Source organism: Gopherus flavomarginatus, chromosome 1 (assembly GCF_025201925.1).
Source record: "Gopherus flavomarginatus isolate rGopFla2 chromosome 1, rGopFla2.mat.asm, whole genome shotgun sequence".
Classification (NCBI taxonomy): Eukaryota; Metazoa; Chordata; order Testudines; family Testudinidae; genus Gopherus; species Gopherus flavomarginatus.
This window is the reverse complement of record NC_066617.1, coordinates 7,235,737-7,260,940: the sequence shown is the minus strand read 5'-3', so window position 1 is coordinate 7,260,940 and position 25,204 is coordinate 7,235,737. Positions and strand designations below refer to the sequence as shown.

At 47.6% G+C, this 25,204-nt stretch overlaps 2 protein-coding genes across 2 annotated transcripts in view; one reads left to right on the top strand and one right to left on the bottom strand.

Annotated features, from left to right (window-relative positions):
* Window positions 1-11,282, top strand: part of COPG2 (COPI coat complex subunit gamma 2) — a 37,022-nt gene extending 25,740 nt beyond the window's left edge. The window contains exons 15-24 of the mRNA XM_050936835.1: window positions 466-541; window positions 2,263-2,366; window positions 3,551-3,676; window positions 4,680-4,742; window positions 5,239-5,378; window positions 5,768-5,939; window positions 7,885-7,982; window positions 9,041-9,179; window positions 9,616-9,714; window positions 10,802-11,282. Of these exons, the coding sequence (XP_050792792.1) occupies window positions 466-541; window positions 2,263-2,366; window positions 3,551-3,676; window positions 4,680-4,742; window positions 5,239-5,378; window positions 5,768-5,939; window positions 7,885-7,982; window positions 9,041-9,179; window positions 9,616-9,714; window positions 10,802-10,932 (1,148 nt within the window). The 3' untranslated portion in view covers window positions 10,933-11,282. The remainder of the gene's footprint in view (window positions 1-465; window positions 542-2,262; window positions 2,367-3,550; window positions 3,677-4,679; window positions 4,743-5,238; window positions 5,379-5,767; window positions 5,940-7,884; window positions 7,983-9,040; window positions 9,180-9,615; window positions 9,715-10,801) is intronic.
* Window positions 11,191-25,204, bottom strand: part of MEST (mesoderm specific transcript) — a 34,471-nt gene continuing 20,457 nt past the window's right edge. The window contains exons 10-12 of the mRNA XM_050936987.1: window positions 17,562-17,638; window positions 15,532-15,595; window positions 11,191-12,897 (exon numbers count right to left, since the gene is read on the bottom strand). Of these exons, the coding sequence (XP_050792944.1) occupies window positions 12,780-12,897; window positions 15,532-15,595; window positions 17,562-17,638 (259 nt within the window). The 3' untranslated portion in view covers window positions 11,191-12,779. The remainder of the gene's footprint in view (window positions 12,898-15,531; window positions 15,596-17,561; window positions 17,639-25,204) is intronic.

Sequence of the window (25,204 nt, the reverse complement as noted above, 5' to 3'; positions counted from 1 at the left end):
AGCTTGCTTCAGTGTACTTTCTAATGGACGTGTGTATTTGCACCCATGACAGCAAGTGCCAGAACAGCCAAGGATTGGAATGTGCTATGGAGACTGAACTATCCTCACCGCTAGATAATTCTTCCAGAACTATTTTGAGGCAAAGTGGTGTGGTGGGGTATGATGCAGAGGAAGATTGTACTGGTGCTGCCCATCCTGTCCCTCTTCTGTTACTGAAGGACAGGCCCCAGGGTTCTTGGCCAGGTGCCTTTTAGTATTGAAGAAACATCTTTTAAATAGAATTAAAAGGCAGTTTCTCCATTTGTGTGAGAGTCTACAATTGGTGAGGTACAGATTGAAGCTACAATCAGGGAGCTGCAGGACAATCGCATACGTGCTTGCTTTAAAAATCCTTTGTGCATGTTTTGGAATAGACGTCTGGCTACAGACTGAACACCTTTCCTACCCCTTTGTTCTCCCGTCCAGCTGCTGTGAGTGCATTAGCGAAGTTTGGGGCCCAGAATGAGAACCTTCTTCCAAGCATCCTGGTGCTTTTGCAGAGGTGAGCAGAGTAAATGCCAGTGTATGTGCTTTGTTCTTTAATACTCTGAATAGGGTCAAGCCAAGTCAGTAGCTGAATAGAAGTGAACCATATGCTGAACAGGAGATGGAGTTGGTAGGTGGCATTATCCCCTTTGAGTCACTCCTGGTGCTGGGGAACACTGGGACACCAAAGTTGTAGTGTTTTGAGTGACTCTCAAAACAGGTCCTGACCATTTGGAGTCATGTAAACTTGTGATTCTTCTATGAAAAGTAAAAGTGTTTAAAACATTCCATTGTGAGTAGTACACCTAGGGGGTGACTTACAAATGTTTTTGCTCTCGTGCCCCATGAAGCAATAGGTTTTAACTCACTTTACTGTTAGATTAAGTAACATGCCCAAGGCCAAATAGTGACTGCTGGGATTGGAACTCAGATGTTCCAGGCTCTCAGTCCTGTGCAATTTCCAGTAAAACCATCCAGCCTCCTTAATATTCTCTGTACAGTCAGTTGTACTTGGAGACAGTCACCTACACGTATGTAGCACTGCTGTGCATTTTAAAACAATTGCCATGTTTCACTTCAGTGGTGGGCAGCAATTCAATGGGTAATGAATGTGCTTTGAGGTCTTGTGGGGTGAAAGGTGCCATGTGTATATAATAGTAATCATAATCCACCTAGAACTGAATTCCTAAAAGATGACTTGTTAGCTATGTTGATGTATGTGTCCCCTTTCTGTGCCCTCTGATTTGGTTCATGTCTCTGACAAATAAAGCTTTTAAAAACCCTGTTGGGATTCCCTCCAAGACCTCTTTCTGCTCGGCTTCCCAAGAACTCAGTTTGACTCCAGCCTTCATCTCTCAGATATCATTGTTTGGCATACAGCAATGCTATGCTGAGTTGACCAGACTCAAACGCAGGGGGGATGGATGCAGGGTACATCTCAGCTTCAGAGTTATACAGAAACCTTCTCCCTTTTCTTTCATTACACCTCATGTTGCATCACACATTTTTGGATTGGCTTGATTAATTTGCAGGAACCAGTCCCTGTTCACTATGTGTTGTCCACGCATTGACCATGGTTCGACTTCCTCTTTACTCGTCTCTGCATGACTTGTTATCTATTTCATATTAAATAATTCCCTGTGACTTCTCCCTCTTATCTTAGCTGGCTCAAACATTCCATCAACTTAGCCTATTGACCTATTTACTTATCTTATGTAGCATAAACATTCTGTTTTCAACCAGATGATTCATTTATGTCCCTAACTCTATCTTCCAAAAAACGAGGCCTCCCTCCATGTGTTAATTATTCATGTCAGGCCAGGCCTCAGCTACAAACTCCTGTCAGAATCAGTAACCCCAGTAGCTGCAGATATGTTTTTTATGTAACCTGACCCAGGTTTACAGGGTACCAGCTCAATTGGTGATCTCCTCAGTTCCTTTGATACGTTGCACTTGAGTATGAACGCTTTAAGTGACTGCCGTATACATAATGGAGAAGACTCTTTTGTGTGCACAAGGAATCCAAGTGAATTACTATGCTAAACAGACTTGGATTTTAATATTTTAGAGATGGGGGATGGCATGGAGTGTTTACATAGATCACTGCTATAATATTGTGTTTTTTTCGGGTAATCCATTAGAGGGGTTAGGGTAGCATTGAAGTATCAAGCACAGAGTTCCTTCCATAGTGCTGGATTTTGAACCATTTTGACTCCAATGCTCTCATTCCCCAAACAGGTGTATGATGGACAGCGATGACGAAGTTCGTGACAGAGCAACATTCTACCTAAATGTGCTGCAGCAGAGACAGATTGCACTGAATGCTGCCTATATCTTTAATGGTTGGTAATGGAAGTGAATGCAGCGCTGCTCATCCTAGAAAACTTCACTTTTCTTATTGTATGTTACAGGTGTATCATCATCTTAGTTGATTCCATTACAAACAGCAGTCATTTCCAGTGCAGCCTTGATCACTTCTGTCAGGATGCCTGGAATGAACAGAGCCTAACTGAATGTGGGAGGGATAGCTCAGTGGTTTGAGCACTGGTCTGCTAAACCCAGGGTTGTGAGTTCAATCCTTGAGGAGGCCATTTAGGGATCTGGGGCAAAAAATGTGTCAGGGATGGTACTTGGTCCTGCTAGTGAAGGCAGGGGAACTGGACTTGATGACCTTTCGAGTCTCTTCCAGTTCTATGAATAGGTGTATCTCCATATATTAAACACTATGTGCATTAACGCTTCTGAGTAAAGTATCTGAATACTACATAATGTTTAGTTGTGGAGGGGAGTATTGTGTAGTGGCTAGAGCATAGGCAGTGGTAGTCAGGACTCCTGGGTTCTGTTTCACACAGCACAGCAGTGCTGGGTGACTTTGGACAAGACACTTATCCCTCATTTTACCGTGAGTAAGGTGAAACAGCGATCTTGGTGAGGGGACTGGTGGTTGGCTGTAAAGTGCTTTGGGGTCCCTGGATGAAATGTTATATGCGCAAAGGATTTATTATTAAGACACAGTGTATTTGCAGAACAATTTGCCACTCCTAGGAGGATGTATTCATACTGCATGTCAACCCTCTCAGTCCTCAGGTGCCCTCTGTGCACCAGTTTTCTGTCATTGCCTTGCTCAAAGCAGACTTTTTAAGCTCTTTAACATCTGAAGGCATTTGCAGTGCTCTGCTCATCGTGGGGTTAAAAATGCTTTTTGTCATCTTCTTTTAAACTAAACCCAGGTTGTATTTGTGCCAGGCTGTTCCATGCATCCAACTCACTGACACAAACCAACTGAAAGGATGTAGAGGAGCTTTAAGCTCTTTCTAAAGCTTTCCTTGTGTGGTTTCAGAAGAGAGTTAATTGAGACACAGGCCTGATGATCAAACTCTGGGACTGTTCTGCAGCTCCCAGTTAAATAGACAGCCCTACATTCTTACTCAGTGTAGTGAGCACTGTATGTTCTGCTTGCTCCCTGGACCTTGTAGTTTCTAATGTGAAGCAGACACCCTTTGTATTAATCACCTGTATTTTGCAGGGTTGACAGTCTCCGTTCCTGGGATGGAGAAGGCCCTGCACCAGTACACACTGGAGCCTTCTGACAAGCCTTTTGACATGAAGACAGTTCCATTAGCTACTGCACCAATCTTTGAACAGAGAGCAGGTAATATTCAGGCTTCCTTTAAGTAGCACCTACTAGAGAAGGGGCTGGCTTCATAGACCAAGCATCAAGGTTACGATCCCAGTACTTGGGGGACTTCCTGAAGTTGCATGCTCCAATCACAGCGGGATCAGCACAACCATCACCCTTTGGAGATGGATACATTTAATACCACTTAACTCCTGGTGTGTTGGGTCTGGTGAGGTCCTGTTTGCGTCTCCTTGACATTGGAGAGCAGGGCATTTTCCATAAGAAGATGTGGTTTGCCTGCAAGTGTCTTTGGCCCAGAGTCTTCTCTCCTACTGTAGTGCAATGTTTGCTGCTGCCTTCTACCCCTGAGGCGCATGCATATCCAAGCTGCTGTGTGTGTAATTTATGAACAGCTTCTGGATCTTTGTGGATTAGAAGAGCTATATTAACCAAAAATATTTAAAATGATTTTTCCAGTTTTCTGTTTCATGCTTAACGCATTTCTGATCTCTCAGTGTTTTAGAAATAACATTAATAGAATTCTTTCATGCAGTCCAGTAGGCTTGGAGGCTGGGGGAAATGAATGATTTGGAATTGGATTAATGATGTGGTCTTCAGAGAAAAGAGTAAATATTAAGCTGGTGCCATATGAGAAATGGTAGCCTGTCTTATGCAATGCTGTATTCATACAACATAACTCCGCTGCTGTATTACGCACCATAGCTGGAGTAGTCGTGGAGTCAAAGTCAGACCTGAATTCCTAATATGTTTGGTGATGGCAGCAGCGTTTAATTCCTGACTGAAGGTGGGGATCTGTTACCATTATTCATTAATCTCTCTTCTCTTGGGAGGTCACAGATTGTGAGGAGAAGAGGCAATGCTTTGATTAGTGTATGTAAAAGTTTAGATGAGAAACATGCAGTAAATGTGTGGAACACATGACTGCTTAATGAATCTGTAGGGGAAGATTTAATGAGGCCTGAAATGAGTGTCTGAGAAGCTTTACAACACAGTATCTTTGCTTCTCTTCTTGCAGAAATTGCACTAGTGGCCAGCAAGCCTGAGAAAGTTGCTCCGTCCCGCCACGACATATTCCAAGGTATGGGAAGTGGGGATCAGTGGGGTCTCCAATGCAGTGGTCCCCAAACTGGGGGGCACGCCCAGCTAGGGAGGTACAGAGGACTGTTTCAGGGGGCACAGCAGGGCAGCCCTCATGGGGGGGATGGGGTGCCTAGAGGGAGCTTTGCTCCAGCCCTGCCCCCCTAGCCCTCAGTCGTAGTTATGGCCCCAGCTGTGGCCCCACTCCTGGTTGCAGCTCGGCCACTGGCCCCCGCTCTCTGCCCCTGGCTGTGGCTCCATTCCCAGCCTCCAGCCCAGCTGTGACTCCATTTCTGGCCCGGGAGGGTGTGGACACATGCCATTACTGGGGGGATGGAGGATGTGAGAGGAAAAGTGTGGGCACCACTGCTCTAATGCTCGAAGACCAGTGGAGGGAGGTGTGGATGTGCCAAGTGTTTTACCACTGGTAGAGAAGGAGGCGATTCTCAAATCTGTCATCAAAAGGTGTCTAACACTGTCCATCTGTTTCTGTGCAGAGCAACTGGCTGCCATTCCCGAGTTTAAGAACTTGGGTCCCTTATTCAAGTCATCTGAGCCAGTTCAGCTTACAGAAGCAGAAACAGAATACTTTGTTTGCTGTACTAAGCACGTGTTCACTAATCATATGGTTTTCCAGGTAAGACAAGTACATTTGCTGGTGTTCCAAAGGGACTCTTCAGAGACTGAGTATTTCATAAATGCATTGTGTGTGCTGGAGAAGAACATCCTGTCCTAGTGGGAGCTACAGTGGTTACCAAGTTGAATATTTATTTGTGATACCTGGAGACCTCCAGTCTTCTGCTTCTAGGCTAGTGAAGAGCACTCTTGTCCTGAAAATCAAGAGTGCGGGAGACATGAGTCAGTCTGTAGAGTTTTCCCTGCCATCAGGACCACAGAGGCATGATTGGTGATGAGGTGGGATGTTCTCCATGTTTAAAGCAATATGGTAGCTGATTTCAGAAAATCTTTAATAGAAAAGTGTTTGCTGCACTCAAGTCCCCTCCTTTCTATGCTTCGCTCTTGCAGTTCGACTGCACAAACACCTTAAATGACCAGTTATTAGAGAGGGTCACTGTGCAGATGGAACCGTCGGACGCTTACGATGTGATTCGCTTTATCCCAGCAGCCAGCCTTTCTTACAACCAGCCGGGCATGTGTTACACTCTCGTCCGACTGCCCCAGGATGATCCCACTGCAGGTACCAAATGGAAGGATAAAGTTTTGTACGTCTAGGCCACTTGAATGCATTCTCAAAGAAACACTGGCAAGGTGCTTAGGATTTGCATTTAATGTGTTAATTTTGTATGTCTTGTATGTTAGATTCTGCCATTGTTTAGTTTTTGTTTTCAAGTGTCAGTGTCACCAGTGTTTGTGCAGGATCTACAGTTAGTCGAAATAATATATACACTTTGAAATACATATAACTACACTAGATGATTGAAAGAAAAATATGTAAAAGGAGGTGGAGCAATGCAGTTAATAACAAGGGGAAACTGAGTTTGTTTCCTTCTTGTTGTCTTGAGGTTATTAAAGCAGCAAACTGGAAAATATGGGCACTGCCTGAAACTAAACACAGGAGCAGAATTAGCCTAATGTTGCCCCTTTTTGACTCGAGTGGCTAGCCAGAGTTTGGGGCCCTAGGGAATGTTGGGAGTAGAAATTGTGACTAGGTATTTCTTTGCCACAGTTTTGTTTATTTACAAAGAATGTACAAAGCCCTACAACTCTGAATGCAGAAGGAATCAAATGGCATGAAACAGCTTCTTTTGCTCACAGCACCAAGAACACTCTTTTCAGCCTGCCCACATCCCCGACCCACAAACCTTTACCCAGGTTTTTTCTGGAGTTGGATGGTTTGCTTTCAGCTACTCCTTCCGTATGCCTACATTGCTCGCTCTCTCTCTGGTCTGTCTGTTCTCTGTGTGTTCTGCACACGCGCGCACACATGCACGCGTGCACACACACTGTGTCTGTCTCTGTCTCTCTCTGTCCAAACTCCTGGGTTTGATTACAACCCTGGTCTTAGGTGGTGGGCTTCTGGTTAACTTGTCCTGACCGTTGCATTAATTCAACGGTCTGTTCACTCCTATTCTCAAAGAAGTTTGTGATCAATGCAATCACCGTATGTCTCAGCATAACAGGCCCCGCCCCCATCTTACCTCCCGTCATTGTCCTGTTGGTGCCCAAAATGGTGGCAATGCCCTATGTGGCCCATTCCAAACAGAAAGAAAACCAGTTTAACAAATTACAAATGATACAAGGTTAATTATTTACACATGTGCTGTGTCTTTCTATCAAGATGTTTTCACATCATCATCCCAAAGTGATTCCTTATTTCCACCCAACCCCCTGTTCCCTTGTTTTATGAACTGAATGTATCAGTTTTTCTAATTGTTCAATAAGGTAATGAACCAGATTAGCATCCCCTCTTTCATCAGATGTATTAGACATAGAGTTGTAGTGACAGGGCTCGTAACACTAATGCAAATGAAAACATGGCTGGTAAGATGGGCCTTGCAGTATCTCCAGTAAAAGAGATTGAGATGTTTTCCTAGCGCAGTTCTCTGTCCGATACACTGGGTTAAAATATTGACATATGGGATTGAGAGAATTTTCTTCCAGGGTAGAAGAGGCTGTTGTCTGCCCTTCATTCATATTAAAAATCCCACTGGGCTTGAGGTTAGTTTAACTTGGTTAAATGGTTGTGTTTGGGGCTGGATTTTTTTGTTACACTTTAATGTCATTAGGAAGTTTTAGAAGTGAAGTGGGGTTCAGGTTTCTGGATCATAGCCTGTATGGCAAGAGAACATTGCAGCGGTTTCTAATGGCTATGAACACCTATCTGAGCTGACTCCAAAGTCTTAAAGGGCATTGGCTGGTCCCAGTATGCTTTAATTTCTGCATATTCCCTGTCTGGGAAACTTCCTTCACCCTAAATGTAGTGTAAAATTCCCCAATAAACTCTCTGTCTTTAAATTGTGGTGTTAATTCCCAGGCTACCTGGGGAACCTGCTACATCTGTATCTTGGAGAGGAGATCATCAGTATGGTGCTATTGCTATTCCCTTTATGGGAAAGGAGAGCTTCAGCGCTCTGTTTAGACAAAAGAAACTACGTGCTTTTGATTCTCTTCCCTTTTCCCAGTTGCTTGTACTTTCAGCTGCACAATGAAATTTACAGTCCGAGACTGCAACCCAAACACAGGGGTGCCAGAGGATGATGGCTATGATGATGAATATGTGGTAAGTTCAGTCTTGTTTGCTGCACCTAAAGTGTATGTGTCTTCCTGTCGCTGTGGGATTCTCAATCGCTCTGCCTTAGTTTCCTTTTGTGTCTTCCCTGTCCCCCACCCCCCTTTTCTTCTACCCTCCTGCCTGGAACACGTCCCAGAATCACTGCAGCTGTTCACCCTTTGCCTTGTTCAGATCCCTCCTAAAACCTCGCTTCTGCCAAATCTTTGTGCGGTGACTCCATTTGTGTGACCCTGTCCAACCCTCCCCCACCCGACTTTGTTTGCCTGCACTCTGTCTTGGGTCATGTCTACGTTCTACTTAGAAGCTCCCTGTGGCTTAACTCTCTGTTCAGGGAGGTGCATGTGTTGGGATACAAAGTAACTCTTCAGTCTTCCCTTGTGCTGTTGGCTTCTTGCAAGGTAACTTCCCCTAGATTTATCATAGGATCTTGAACGTGACCTCCAGTTGTAGTAATTGAGCATGCTTCTTGGATGGCACCTCTACTAGGGAGCTCATTTCACTCACATTTGTTTAAAAGTCTTAAGCCTTGCTAATAAATCCTGTAAGCATTACTTCGCCTCTACTTTCTGGGGCCTTCATGCCCATGTTCAACTGCAGCTATCCTGTGAAATGAGTCTAGTGTACTGGGGCTGCACCAGCCATAACTATATCCTATGCTGCTGTCTTCCTCCCCGCCCTGTAAACGTGTCTGCACTTCACGCTGGAGGTGACAGTTGCAGCTGCATAGATGTATGTGCGTTAACTCTGGTCAAGCTAGTGTGGTAAAAATAAAGTGTTGCTGTGGTGGTGTGAGCATCGGGATGGGCTTGCCGCCCTGAGTACAGTCCCAACTGAGACCCTAGGGATGTACTCAGGCAGCTACTCGGCCCTGCCTCAGAGGCTGCACTTGCTGTTTTTAGTGCACTAGCTCGGTCTGAGCTAGCGTGACTATGTCTGCCCGAGATGGAAATTACACCTCCAGCTCCAAGTGTTAGACGAACCATAAGGTGAAGATCCTTTTGTGCGTGATTCTATGCAGCCTAAATTCTTCCTCATTTCTCTGCCAGCTGGAAGATCTGGAGGTAACGGTGTCAGATCATATTCAGAAGGTCCTAAAGCCCAACTTCGCAGCTGCCTGGGAGGAAGTAGGCGATGACTTTGAGAAAGAGGAAACCTTTGCTCTCAGTTCAATTAAAACCCTTGATGGTGAGATGATTCCTTCTCCCCCTGGTAACCCAGATGGGACTGTGCCCAGCTGTGGAAACAATGTGTGCGGTGTTTGGGGGAAAAACTTTTTATGCTAGTTTAGAAAGATCCTTCTGGGACCTGGTAAATTTGAGTCCCCAGTGTGGCAGCTGCATGGCTGTGCCTCAGTAATGGGTTTGGAAACTGCACCTCCCCTCTGAAAATTAGTGGCTTGGGGGAAAGTTGCACTCTTCAGCAACTATTCGTGATGGGGGAAAAGGTTGGCAGGTCCCTGAGGCCTAGCACTCCAGTTAATGAGCTAGATTGGTTAAACCGTAAGTCATGCTCAGAACTTGTTCTCTAACTGTGAATTAAAGTTTCACAGGAAACATGGCATCAAAATGTAAACAGACTATGTGAAAATAACCTTTGTTTCCCTCTTTAAACCTCAATGCAGAAGCTGTCGGTAACATCATCAAGTTCCTGGGCATGCAGCCATGTGAGAGGTCCGATAAAGTGCCAGAGAACAAAAATTCCCACACGCTGTATCTAGCTGGTAAGCATCCACCACTGATGGGTTTGTTTCCATACTCCTCTGCAACACAGACTTATTACACTGCAACTTCCTGGGGGCCAAGAGATTGTGTTTTCAAATGCTGAGAGAGACTGGATTACAAACGATGTACAAAAGCATGTTGCCTCTCCAGGATGCTGTTAGGTGCACCTCATACTAGACCTTTCCATCCTTTCTTTCCTTGCTGCTTTTTCTCAGCAGCATGTATCAAACCTGTTTGTGAAAGGACCTAAGCTCCCCACCCATTTCCAGTGGCAGGTCAGAACACCCTAGAGCACTCCTCAGTTTCTAGTGCAACTTCTTGCTCACTAAAATCCTGCCCTACCACTCCAGGCAGTTGCATTTGGTGAGCACACTCCCTGTTCCTCACACATTTTGGGGATCCATGAAATTGGAAAGACTCAGCTTATTTCTACTCTGTCTTATTCTATTAACAGTAAAATACAAAATTGCATTAAAACTACAGTATCCAGTTCTAAGCGCTCAGATTCTGTATCTGCTCCATGTACAGAATTCCTAGTGACTCCAGTGGGAGTTTGTATATCCAGTGACTATTAAATATGGTTTGGAACACAATCCATAGTTCTGTGTGTGGAGCCCTAACGCTTAGGAAAAAGGGTAATTCTCCAGGGTTGCTTTAATGTCACTAGGGGCACAGCAGTAGAAGGAAAGGCTACAGTGAGTCCTGACAGGCTCTTCCTTTCTCAGCTATGGCTTGGAACCCAGAGCAGCTCTGTTTATGGGCATGTAGCAGGAATGATCACTACCTCTTTGGAGTGGCCTGGGCTCCAGGTGCCAGCCCTGTGTCTAATCCACTATCACGCATCTTAAACCTGAATCCATTTGACATTAGTAGTCTGTAAGGATGGTGTCTGTCTGAATGGTGTTACTTGGCTGAAAGCATGTGCTCCATTCTGTAGGTGGCTGCAGCTTAACTAATTCTTGCATTATCTAGGCTGTGGCTGTACAGCTGTCAGGTTCACAGGTCAGGCTTTGAGTCACTGAAGGGTAACTACTGGAGCTATTTCACTGTTAATCTACTCTGCAAAATCCTGCTCTTTTTCCCCAGGTGTGTACAGAGGTGGCTATGATGTGCTGGTGAGATCCAGGCTGGCATTAGGAGATGGAGTGACCATGCAGGTGACTGTCAGGAGCAAGGATGAAACACCAGTAGATGTCATCTTGGCCTCTGTAGGCTGAGTCATGCTATTTTAATACCTGCAGGGGAATTTCACCTCAAGGATCTCAAACAGCCTGACTCTGTCCTGTCTGACATTCTGCATGGAGTTTTTATTTTGTCATTTTGTATGAGGTTGCAGTAATGGCAGCTCTGGCTGTAACACACACTTAATGCTGGGTCTCACCCCCACACTGGTCATCAGTTATATGTTCCTCTGCCCGATTGCATCTGTGGACCTTACAAGACTTGTTGGGGATAAAAACAAACTGGAATCAAACTTTTGTCAAAACAGATTTTTATTAACAGAAAATAAACATTGAACATTCCAGTTGTTGAATTGTTGCTAATAAAATAGAATCTTTAAAAGTTTTGCCATAGCAACTCATGGTATAGTATTGTTGATCACCTGGGAGAATAACTCTGCCAGCTGGGTGGACCACTGATAAATCTGTTTGGTACAGCACAAGCAGCCCATATTGGAAACCTTTCCTCTTGATGGGATGCTAGAAACTAGAAATCTGGTCAGTTGCAAAAAGCAGTGGTTCTCTGTCCCCTGCCAACTTGGCTTTACAGTCAATTTTGTAATGTTTCTGCCTCTGGCGCTGTGTGAAAGCCATACAACCTCAATGTTGGAACAAATAACTAAAGTTTAGAAGTATGACATGACTTCAGTTCTGAACCTTCTTTCTGACCCTTTAGCCTAAAATTGAGTTAAATATGGTCCCTCTTAAGGGGAGGACTCGCAACTCTTTAGGAAAGAGACTACTTTCCGTAGTATGAGGTCACATAAAGCCTCTGTATGCAACAGAGCCAGTACTTCTGTTTTTTATACCTAAAACCACAGGGAATTATAAAGGGTAGTTATTGCTTTAATATTGGCAATCAATCAGTCTTAGGATTGTTATAAATTGTGTAGTATACACACAGCTTCTGAAAATAACACTTCAAGTAAAGAACCCTCTTGACTTTATGCTTCAGGCTGATTCTGGCACTGTATGTATAGTAGAGCACATCTCTTCCAAGACACACTGGTGAGGCTACAATGCAGTTTAATTTGCACCTTTTTATTGCATTATGGAATTGAGTACTAATAAGAGGTTAGGTGGTGAAGGAAACTTGCCTTTCAGGACTGTTCCACACTTATATTTTACTGTACAACAGGGTTAGTCAGGGGAGACGCTGTGCCAGTAAAAGCCCTTCTATAGACAGTTCTGCCAAGCTGAGCACTCACACCACAGTATAACTATTCACACAAAGGGGAGTTTGCTGCCCTAACTAGAGCAGCAAAGTCAGTGTAGACAAGCCCTTCAAATGAAGAATTAGGTAACAAGGCCTGACAACTAATTACTAGTTCACATCTTTATAATGTAGGTATTTTCCCATTTTAAAACTTGTCTAGACAGTAGCTCAGTTAAATGCACTTTCAGAGAAGAGAAAGATTTACTGTTCTGGAAACAAACTACATGGCATGTGGTTGCAAATGGGGTACTGGCTTCCTGGGATAGGCTGGGCTTCTCCTGGCCGCAAGGACAGGGAAGGAGTCTTGGAATAGCATGATTAGCAGTGACCCACCTCTCCTTTACCACTAGTTCCCAACTGTGCCCTACGGCTTAGGAAGTCAGCCCAGGGCCAGAACTACTATCAGTAGCCCCGTAACTTCCCTTTGTCTTTCATGCCTCCCTTTAGGTTAATCCTTCCCAGTGTTCAAAGGTTCAATTCCTTACGTGTATGCAGCAGTCTAACATACCCAAAGATCACTCTGCACAGAACAGGAAAGTGAAGTGTCAGGTCTGGAAATGGAAGCACCCTGGCTCATACAGTAGACACCACGGAGCCAAAGCATGAGAGGGAAAGACCACCTTGCTGCTCAGAAGGAGTTGATGAAGTTCAAATATGCATTCAGGAAGCCCACAGGATCTTCAAGCTGTGGATAGTGGCTAATGTGGTCATCCAGAACAGAGACGGTAGACATAGGAAGCACTTTCCTGTTGAAAGAATGCAACAGCTGGTAACTGCATGCTCCTTGGGGAGGCAGGCACTAAATCTGACGTACAGGAAGTGGAGTAGACAAGTAATCAGACTAAGCTTCAAGGCTGCTCCAAGAGGTGGAGTGGTCCCTGTAACTGCAGTAAGATCTCTTGTGATCCTGTGTGGCCATCCTTAACCAAAGGGGGAGGCCCTCCATTAGCATGGGCATTACATTATCACCCACTCAGTCTGCATGCTTTTATATCACTACTGCCAGGCACTGTGTCTAAATAAATACATAAAATGAATTGGAATATAAATACTGTACTGACATTTCAGTGTCTAGTAGAGATGTATAAACAAGTCATTCTCTGCATTAAATTTTAGTTTGTACTAGGGCTGTCAAGCAATTAAAAAATTGTGATTAATCACACTGTTAAAACAATAGAATACCATTTCTTTAAATATTTTTGGATGTTTTCTACATTTTTAAATATATTGATTTCAATTACAATACAGAATACAAAGTGTACAGTGCTCACTTTATTCTATTTGCACTGTAAAAATGATAAACAAAAGAAATAGTATTTTTCAGTTCACCTCATACAAGTACTGTAATGCATTCTCTATTGTGAAAGTGCAATTTACAAATGTAGATTTTGTTACATAATTGAACTAAACAAAACAGTGTAAAACTTTAGAGCCTACAAATCCATTCAGTCCTACTTCTTGTTCAGCCACTCGCTAAGACAAACAAGTTTGTTTACATTTACAGGAGATAATGCTGCCCTCTTCCTATTTACGTCACCGGAAAGTGAGAACAGGCATTCGCATGGTACTTCGTAGTCAGCGTTGTAAGGTATTTACATGCCAGATATGCTCAACATTCGTATGCCCCTTCATGCTTCAGCCACCATTCCAGAGGACATGCTTCCATGCTAATGATGCTCGTTAAAAAAATGTGTTAATTACTTAGTGACTGAACTCCTTGGGGGCGAATTGTATGTCTCCTGCTCTGTTTTACCTGCATTCTGCCATATTATGTTATAGTAGTCTCGGATGATGACCCAGCACATGTTGTTAGTTTTAAGAACATTTTCACTGCAGATTTGACAAAACGGAAAGAAGGCACCAATGTGAGATTTCTAAAGAGAGCTACAGCACTCGACCCAAGGTTTAAGCCTCTGAAGCGCCTTCTAAAATCTGAGAGGGATGTGGTGAGGAGAATGCTTTCAGAAGTCTTAAAAGAGCAACACTCAAATGTGGAAACTACAGAACCCAAACCACCAAAAAAGAAAATCAACCTTTGCAGGTGGCTTCTGACTCCAGTGATGAAAATGAACGTGCGTTGGTCCACACTGCTTTGAATCATTATCAAATAGAACCTGTCATCAGCATGGATGCATGAATCTTTAGCGCATTTGACGTGTAAATATCTTGCAACGCTGGCTACAACAGTGCCATGCAAATGCCTGTTCTCACTTTCAGGTGACACTAAACAAGAAGGCGGCTGCATTATCTTTTGCAAATGTAAACAAACTTGTTTGTCTGAGCAATTGGCTGAAGTAGGCTCTAAAGTTTTACATTGTTTTGTTTTTGAATGCAGTTTTTTGTACATCATTCTATGTTTAAGTTCAACTTCCATGATAAAGAGATTGCACTACAGTATTTATTAGGTGGATTGAAAATTTTTTTTTCAGTGCAAATATTTGTAATAAAAATGAGCACTGTACACTTTATTCTGTATTGTAATTAAAATCAATATTTAAAAATGTAGAAAACATCCAAAATACTTAATAAATTTCAGTGGTTATTCTGTTGTTTAACAGTGCAATTAAAACTGCAATTAATCATGATTAAGTTATTTGAGTTAATTATGAGTTAACTGCAACAGCCCTAGTTTGTATTCACTTCACTAGTGCTTTTTATGAAGCCTGTTGTAAAACTAGGCCAATATCAAGATGAGTTGATCTACCCCTGGAAGACCTCTGTGTACCCTGAGGGGTACATATACCCCCGGTTGAGAACCACTGCCTTACAGTCTGGGGTGCAGTGTGATGATACACCTATGTGTTCTAGTGTAGTGAGATCCCCCTTACACTGAGTGAGAGCCCAACTAAAGCTTCCACTGCCAGAAACAACCCCAGGAAGAGAGCTGCTCCTTCAAGTGATAGCAAAGGTCTCGCACTTTTCAGGTATGTTTTACTTAATGATTAATAGGGAGGGCTGGAACAATCCTAGCCATTAGATCAGTTATACATTGAAGACCCTGCTGAGACTATAGTTTACCCCAAACCTATCCCTTAACTGAATCCACACCAGACTGGAACTCTCATCTGACCTTGACAGATCCTTCCAAACTAAAATTCTCTTTACAAATTCACATTCAGCAGAGGGAGATTTCTAGTTATTCCTGGTTACATATTGAAACACTGAAAAGTTTAATGATCTCATACAGAAATGAAAAAAAGTCTTAACGCTGTCATTTTCAAATAGATGATTAGTTCGGATCCTAAACTCAAGTCATCTCACATGAGTGGGGTCCTGAGAAGTGCTCAAACTACCGCAGCAACCCGTGACTTCCAGTGCTTTCAATAAAGCAGCCATGGCATCAAAAGTCAGTCTCTAGCTGTGCTTAAAATGTGGCTTACCTGTAGAGCTGAAGAAACTCTGGATATGGATTCACAGGATCCAAGGGCCCATAGATGAGATGCACTGCAAACAGGAAGAACACAAACAGCTTCCATCCACATGCACAGTACCTTTACCCATGCAAGAAATCCTTCTTTAAAGCCAGCAGCCACTGGAGAGGTGAGAACCTTTCTGCCTTGAAAGTATATTCTCAAAAGGGCACAATGAGTGTTTACAACTAGTCTGGGGGGGGCGGGGTATTTTTCACTAGGTTGTGCAGTAGCCAGGAAGCATAGCCAGCACTGCAGGCATCTGGCACACAGCTATAGTGCAGTACTTGGGGGTGAGAGTTCAGTGCTCCTGAAGTGACAGGATTGATTAGTTGAGTCAACCTTGTGCCTTGCAGTTTCCCCCTAGATAGTCAAAGTGTAACATGCAAGCCTGGGCTGAGCGCACATACTGCACACAAGTGAAAACCCAGGAGTGAGACCCTTGCTGAAAAGGCAAGTCAGGCCCTTAAGGGCTTGTCTGCTCACATAGATTGGAAACACTTCATACCAGTAGAGTTAACACAGCACAACCCCCTTAGGGTGGGTGCTGTTAGTACAAAGGTGTCTTCTTGAGCTATACGCTTATTTCTGTACAGGAATGAGAGCAAGTTAGACCATTATAAGGCACCTTTATACCAATGCAGCTGTGGGCACTAGACATTTTGCTGCTTTGACTGGCATCAGTTTTAAAAAAGTCTCCTCTCAACCATAATAGTACTGGTACCAAACCTATGCACAGCCCAGGCCTAACTTCCTCAGCCCTAGTTAAAGAGTTTATTTCCATTTGAAAAAGAATGAGCACACTGAGCAGCTTCAGATGCCCACGCAGCGCCGTAAGAGAATCTCATTTTTCCTTGCCAAGGGCAGCTCCCTTATACTTGGCACTGTGCTAGCCCTTTTCCCCCTTGGATATCAAATCCTCCGAGGTAGATGTGGGGGTTCACACGAGGTTTTCCACCCTCTACTGAAATGCAGTCATCTCTTAGGGCTGGAGATGACATTGCAGCTGTTTAACAGAGCAGTCGAAGGTGGGGAATGACAGTACACTGGGAGAATACATTAAGTCGGATTGTAATATTCCTATTTCAAGCTGTCCTTCCCTAAAGCACATTACACACAGCTCAGCAAGCTCCCTCCTCCCCCTCCCCATGTAACAAGGCTAATCAGATTAAACAAATGACCTATAATAAAGTCACAGGAAGCTCTAGAGGGGAAGTCATAGGAGATTGAAGATGCTTCTCTACTTCAAGGCAGGTTCCATTGAAATGAACATCCGCACCCCAAACAGCACCCAACCTTTCCCTGGGGGCCTGAAGAGCCTCCCAAGTTTGAAGAGGGCCTAGGCTTTTCAGGGGCAAACCTGACACCCCCACTAGGTGTTAGAGATCTGCAATAGGATCCAAGGTGCCTCAAAGGAATTAGCTTCCCCAAGAATTACACTGGTTACAATCCTGCCTGTGGATCAAGTTCAACTCCTTATCCTCGCACTCCAGGCTCTATCACTCATTCCCCTCCCTGACCCACTGCTGCCAGCCTTTGTTCCCTTCTCCCACTCACATCTGTGCATTCGTCCACACTGCTGGCCCTCCCTAAACCACTTCACTAAATCATCCCCACGGCTCATTCAAATCCCTTCCAAGAACTCACTTCTGCCATTTTTCCCTGGCACTTATAACTAGCAGTAGACAGCAAGCAGGGTTGATATCCTGGCCACTCCAAAACTTCATCGCCAGCAGGGGCCCTTGGGTCCCGGTCCCTGCATTTGGCAGCTCCAACAAGGATGTGTAGAAAAAAATCCAAGCTGTAAGGGAGAGTCCTGCAAGGGTGCCACATACACTCCAGTGTCACATGGGACTAAAATCCTGGCTGGTCCCAGTGTGAAAGTGGAAAGATCTCACATCAAGTGCCGTGCTTGGAGGCTTGGACTCTGCAGGCCAGTTAGACACCAGTTAAGGAATTTCCCCAAACTAATAACTCAAAGGAAACTATTTTCTACTTACATGGAACAGAGGTGGATGTCAGAGCCCCAACCCAACGGTCTCTGTGCTTCTTTCTTTGATTTATATACTGTAAAATACTGAAGAACAATTGACTCATTAGAGAGATGACAGGGCTTGATCAAACAAAGGAACATTTTAAGCCTACCCTTTCAGAATTGGTCTAACAAGGATTAGCAGTAAAGACCTGCCCACGATCATGTTATCCAAGAGCGGCTGCTGGGCTCCCACCAGGGAGCTCCCTACCCGGAACCCAAGGCGGCTGCCGGGCTCCCAGCAGGGAGCCAGGAATCTCAGTGCAGCCAGGGAGCAGACCCTGGGCAACTGCCCAGCTCGGAGCCAGGACGGCAGCCAGCTCGGAGCGGGGAGCTGGAGCCAGGAGTCCAGGCAGCAGCCTAGCGGGGAACAGGGAGACCCAAGGGGGTCAAAATCAGGGCCCACCTAAACCACCGGCGGGACCTAAACAGACCTTTTGAAGGGACGCCCGAGGACGGCCCACCAGTTGTTTTCCCGGATCTTTCTCGTCCCTTTTACAACCGCCTCTCCCATTTCCTCCCTGCGTGGTCCCAGTGAACTTTGGATCATTGGGTCCTCTGCACGGTAGAGTTGGGATATCACCTTCAGTTTGTTTCAACCTCAACTTCCCACCCTTCCTCCTTGTCCCTCTTCAGGGACGCCTCTCACGAGTAATTCCTCTTACAAGAGGTCCAGTCGCTCCTTACCATTGGAGCTATAGAGGAGGTACCGACAGATGTAAGGGGCAAGGGGTTTTATTCCTGCTACTTCCTAATCCCCAAGGCAAAGGGAAGTCTAAGACCAATCCTAGACCTGCGAGGACTCAACAAATTCATGATAAAGTTGAAGTTCCACATGTATCCCTGGGGACCATTATTCCGTCGTTGGATCCCGGAAACTGGTATGCTGCCCTCGATATGAAGGATGCATATTTCCACATCGCAATTTACCCACCACACAGATAGTACCTCCGTTTTGTGGTCAACCATCAACATTTTCAGTTCACAGTCCTTCCATTCGGCCTTTCTACGGCCTCGCGTATATTCACAAAATGCATGGCTGTAGTCGCCGCCGCCACCCTCCGTCATCGGCGAGTGCACATTTACCCATATCTCGATGATTTACCCATATCTCATTCGAGGGACCTCCGAGTCACAAGTGAAACATCACCTGTGCATCATCAAAGCTCTCTTCAGGAGCCAAGGCCTGATGCTCAACATGGAGAAGTCTACTCTGATACCTACGCAGAGAACAGACTTCATCGGGGTGATTCTGGACTCCAATCTGGCCAGAGCCTGCCTGCTGCAGCCTCGTTTTCAGGCTTCCCGACAACATCGTCTTGTACATGTCTCAGCCTGCTAGGTCACATGGCCACCTGTACCTTTGTGACCAAACACACCAGACTACGCCTCCGACCACTTCAAACCTTGCTTGCCTCAGTTTACAGACTGGGTCGGGACAGCCTGGACAAGGTACTCACTGTTCCTCTGAACGTTCTAGGCTCCCTAACCTGGTGGCTGACTCCCTCATCGGTCTGTGCAGCGATGCCATTCCACTCACCTCAACCCTCGATGGCCCTAACCACGGACGCATCATCTCTCGGTTGGGGTGCCCATCTAGGGGGTCTACGTACTCAAGGCCTCTGGCCGGCCCAAGAACTAGCCCTACACATAAATGTTCGCGAGCTGAGGGCAGTTCATCTAGCGTGCCAGGTGTTTCATCAAAATCTCCAAGGCGGTTGTGCCTCAGTGTTTACAGACAACACAACAGCCATGTTTTATATAAACAGGCAGGGCGGAGCACGCTCCTCCCTTCTTTGTCAGGAAGCCATTCAGCTCTGGGAGTTCTGCATAGCCCACGCAATCGATCTGGTAGTGTCCTCTCTCCAGGAGTTCAGAATATCCTGGCAGATCACCTCAGCAGATCCTTCCTAGCCCACGAGTGGTCAATCCATCTGGATGTCATCCATTCTGTTTTCCAGAAGTGGGGTTTTCCCCGCATAGACCTCTTCGCCTCTCGCAAGAACAGGAAGTGCCACACGTTCTGCTCCTTTCAGGGTCACTCCCCGGGCTCCCTCTCAGACGCATTCCTAATACTGTGGACGAACCACCTACTCTATGCCTTTCCACCGTTCCCGCTGGTCCACAGGGTCCTCCTCAAGCTCCGCAGGGACAAGGCCCACCTGATCATGATTGCCCCAGCATGGCCGAGGCAGCACTGGTACACCATGCTGTTCGACCTCTCAATGGCAGACCCAATTCCCCTGCCACTCTGCCCGGATCTCATAACTCAGGACTACGGCAGGCTTCACCATCCAGACCTACCGTCTCTTCACCTCACAGCATGGTTGCTGCGTGGTTAAGCCAGTCCGAGTTACGTTGCTCTGCCTCGGTTCAACAAGTACTCTTGGGTAGTAGGAAGCCCTCCACTGGTTGACATACCTGGCCAAGTGGAAGCGTTTCTCCTGCTGGTGTGCTCAACATAGCACTGTTCCCATGCAGGTGCCAGTTCCTACTATCCTGGATTATCTCTGGTCCCTGAAACAACACGGCGTAGCGGTCTCTTCCATAAAAGTACATCTGGCAGCCATCTCCGCCTTTCACTGAGGGGACAACGGGCGATCAGTCTTCTCTCACCCCATGGTTTCAAGATTCCTCAAGGGCTTGGAGCGTTTATACCCACAGGTTAGACGCCCCACCCCTACCTGGGACCTCAATCTGGTCCTAGCCAAGTTAATGGGTGCTCCCTTTGAACCACTGGCCACCTGCTCGCTGCTGTACCTGTCCTGGAAGACAGTCTTCCTCGTCGCTATTACATCGGCAAGGTGAGTATCTGAGCTTCGGGCCCTCACCGCGGACCCCCCATATATGGTGTTTCATAAGGATAAGGTACAGCTGCGACCACACCCCGCCTTCCTCCCTAAGGTGGTATCTGCTTTTCATGTCAGTCAAGACATCTTCCTCCCAGTCTTCTTCCCGAAACCGCACTCGTCCCATCAGGAACAACAGCTGCACTCCCTGGACGTCCGCAGGGCCCTAGCCTTTTATATCAAAAGAACAAAACCCTTTTGAAAGTCGCCTCAGCTTTTTGTAGCGGTGGCAGATCGTATGAAGGGCCTGCTGGTCTCCTCGCAGCAAATATCATCATGGGTGACATCCTGTATCCGTGCCTGCTATGATTTGGCTCACGTTCCAACTAGCCACCTCACCGCCCATTCTACTCGGGCTCAAGCTTCATCTGCTGCCTTCCTGGCCCATGTTCCCATCCAGGAAATATGTCAGGCTGCGACCTGGTCATCGATTCACACCTTTGCATCACATTATGCATTGGTACAACAGTCCAGAGATGACACGGCATTTGGCTCAGCAGTTTTACATTCTGCAACATCTCACGCCGACCCCACCGCCTAGGTAAGGCTTGGGAGTCACCTAATTGGAATGGATATGAGCAAGCACTCGAAGAAGAAAAGACGGTTACTCACCTTTGTAACTGTTGTTCTTCAAAATGTGTTGCTCATATCCATTCCAAACCCGCTCTCCTTCCCCTCTGTCGGAGTAGCCGGCAAGAAGGAAAAGACGGTTACTCACCTTTGTAACTGTTGTTCTTCGAGATGTGTTGCTCACATCCATTCCAGTTAGGTGTGCGCGCCGCGCGTGCACGTTCGTCGGAAACTTTTTACCCTAGCAACTCCAGTGGGCCGGCAGGTCGCCCCCTGGAGTGGCGCCGCCATGGCGCCCAATATATATCCCTGCCGGCCCACCCGCTCCTCAGTTCCTTCTTGCCGGCGACTCCGACAGTGGGGAAGGAGGGCGGGTGTGGAATGGATGTGAGCAACACATCTCGAAGAACAACAGTTACAAAGGTGAGTAACCGTCTTTTCTTCTTCGAGTGATTGCTCACATCCATTCCAGTTAGGTGAATCCCAAGCCATACCTAGGCGGTGGGGTCGGAGTGAGAAGTCGCGGCATGGAGCACAGCAGATCCGAAGGCCGCGTCCTCTCTTGACTGCTGGACCAGGGCGTAGTGGGACGCGAAGGTGTGGACCGATGACCAGGTCGCTGCCCGACAGATTTCCTGGATGGGCACACGGGCGAGGAAAGCCAGCGACGACGCCTGCGCCCTGGTAGAATGCGCAGTCACACGGCCCGTAGGGACGTGGGCCAAGTCATAGCAGGTCCTGATGCAGGACGTTACCCAAGAGGATAACCTCTGGGAGGAGATAGGAAGCCCTTTCATGCGGTCCGCTACTGCCACGAAAAGCTGGGGGGATTTGCGGAAGGGCTTGGTCCTCTCCACGTAGAACGCGAGAGCCCTACGGACATCAAGCGAGTGGAGCTGCTGCTCCCTGCCTGAGGAGTGAGGTTTCGGGAAAAAAACCGGGAGGAATATCTCTTGGTTGACGTGGAAGGCTGAGACCACCTTGGGGAGAAAAGCAGGGTGTGGTCTCAGCTGCACCTTGTCCTTGTGGAAGACCGTGTATGGGGGGTCTACCACAAGAGCCCGGAGTTCCGACACCTGTCTAGCTGAGGTGATAGCTACTAGAAAGGCCGTCTTCCAAGAGAGATAAAGCAGGGAGCAAGTAGCTAACGGCTCAAAGGGGGCCCCCATGAGTCGGGACAACACCAGGTTAAGATCCCAGGTTGGAGCAGGGGGACGGACGTTAGGGTATAAACGTTCCAGCCCCTTAAGGAATCTAGACACCGTCGGGTGGGAAAAAACAGAGTGACCATCCGCACCCGGGTGAAAGGTGGAGATAGCCGCTAGGTGGACTCGTAACGACGATATGGCCAGACCTTGCCCTTTGAGGGACCAAATGTAGTCTAAGATGTTGGCTACTGAAACTTCCATAGGGCGGAGATTTCTCTCCACGCACCAATAGGAGAATCGCTTCCATTTGGCCAAATATGTCGCCCTTGTGGACGGCTTTCTGCTGCCCAAGAGCACCTCCCTCACCGGCGTGGAACAGCGCAGCTCAGAGCCAGTCAGCCACGCAGGAGCCACGCCGCTAGGTGCAGCGACTGCAGGTCCGGGTGACAGAGGGTCCCGTGCTCCTGGGTAATCAGGTCCGGATGAAGGGGCAGGGGAACTGGGTCGGCTATGGCCAGGTCCAGCAGCATGGGGTACCAGTGCTGTCTGGGCCACGCCGGGGCTACCATGATCACATGAGCCCTGTCCCTGCGCACCTTCAGAAGGACCCTGTGGACCAACGGGAATGGGGGAAATGCATAGTACAGGTGGGTCGACCACTGGATGAGGAAGGCATCCGCTATCGACCCGGGTTCCCTGCCCTGAAAGGAGCAGAACGCTTGGCACTTCCTGTTCCCCTTGGCCGCGAAGAGGTCCACCCGGGGATAACCCCACCTCCGGAAGATGGAGAGGGCGACGTCCGGGCGAAGGGACCACTCGTGTGACAGGAAGGATCTGCTCAATCGATCCGCCAGCGTGTTCCGTACTCCGGGGAGGAAGGAAGCCATGAGGTGAATGGAGTGGGCTACACAAAAGTCCCAGAGTCGTATCGCCTCGTGGCACAGGGAGGAGGATCTGGTGCCGCCCTGCTTGTTGATATAATACATGGTCGTCGTGTTGTCGGTGAACACCGCGACACAACGACCCTGGAGCTGATGACAGAACGTTTGACAAGCAAGACGGACCGCTCTCAACTCCCGCATGTTGATGTGTAGCCCCACCTCCTCTTGGGACCACAGGCCCTGCGTCCTCAGGGTCCCTGCGTGGGCCCCCCAGCCGAGATCTGAGGCATCTGTTGTTAGGGACACCGAGGGCTGAGATGGGTGGAAGGGGAGACCCGCACACAACACTGACTGGTCCAGCCACCAGCCGAGAGAATCTAAGACCCTCTGGGGGATCGTGATTAACATATCTAGTGGCTGTCTTGTCGGCCTGTAATGACTGATGAGCCACAACTGGAGTGGCCTCATGCGGAGCCGAGCGTAATTGGTCACGAAAGTACAGGCCGCCATGTGGCCTAACAGGGTTAGACACGTCCTCACTGACGTCAGGGGGGCTGTCTGTAGTCGTTGCACGATTGCCGACAAGGCCTGGAACCGCTGCAATGGCAGCAAGGCCCTGCCCACAGTGGCGTCCAGGACGGCCCCGATGAATTCCACCCTTTGTGTGGGGGCCAGGGTGGACTTGTCTGTGTTCACCAAGAGGCCCAGAGTGGCGAACATGTCGGTGATCACACGGACATGGTTGCAGACTTGTTGTTCCGACGTGCCCCGAATCAACCAATCGTCTAGATACGGGAACACGTGGATACGACTGCGCCGAAGCTGCGCCACAACAACTGCCATGCATTTTGTAAACACTCTCGGGGCCGTGGACAAGCCAAATGGGAGGACTGCAAATTGGTAATGCAGAGACCCCACAAGGAAGCGAAGGAAACGTCTGTGGGGTGGCCAGATAGCAATGTGGAAATACGCGTCCTGCATGTCGAGGGCGGCGTACCAGTCTCCCGGATCCAGGGATGGGATAATGGTCCCCAAGGAAACCATGCGGAACTTCAACTTCACCAGGTACTTGTTGAGCTCTCGCAGGTCGAGGATGGGCCTGAGGCCTCCCTTGGCCTTGGGGATCAGAAAGTAGCGGGAATAAAACCCCTTGCCTTTCTCGTTCTCCGGCACCGCCTCTATAGCCCCTTTGCGGAGGAGCGTCTGCACCTCCTGCCGAAGGAATTGCTCGTGAGAGGGGTCCCTGAAGAGGGACGAGGAAGGGGGGCGGGGAGGAGGAAATGAAACAAACTGCAGGCGGTATCCCGACTGCACCGTGCGTAAAACCCAGCGGTCTGATGTTATTAGGGACCACGCCGGGAGGAAAAAAGAAAGGCGGTTGGAAAACGGGGGGAAAGGATCCAATGGGGAAACTGTTACTGCGCCCTCGGGCGCACCTTCAAAATGAAGGCTTGGGACCAGGCGGGGGCTTAGAGGAGCCTTGGTTTTGGCCCCCTTGGTTCCCCGAATGCCTGCGCCTTCCGTTCCTGCCGCGGCGCCTGTTAAGGTCCTGCCGCTGGCGGAACTGGAGATACGGCCTGCGCTGTTGTTGCTGTTGCTGCGGCCGGAAGGGTCTGCGCTGCGTCACTGGAGTGTGCATCCCCAGTGACCTCATGATGACGCGGTTGTCTTTTAGATTCTTTAGTCTAGGGTCTGTCTTATCCGAAAACAGCCCTTGGCCTTCAAAAGGAAGGTCCTGTATTGTGTGCTGGAGCTCCGGCGGAAGGCCGGAAACCTGCAGCCAGGAGAGGCGACGCATTGTTACACCCGACGCGAGGGTACGGGCAGCCGAATCCGCAGCGTCCAGAGAGGCTTGCAAGGACGTGCGTGCGACCCTCTTGCCTTCCTCTAAGATGGCCGCAAACTCCTGACGAGCGTCTTGTGGCAACAGCTCCTTGAATTTGTCTGCTGCCACCCAGGAGTTAAAGGCGTATCTACTTAACAGGGCCTGTTGGTTGGAGACCCTGAGTTGCAGCGCCCCCGCCGAGTACACCTTACGGCCGAGGAGGTCCATCCGCCTAGCCTCCCTGGATTTGGGGGCTGGAGCCTCCTGGCCATGACGCTCCTTATCATTGACAGATTGGACCACCAGGGAACACGGAGTCGGGTGTACGTGGAGGTACT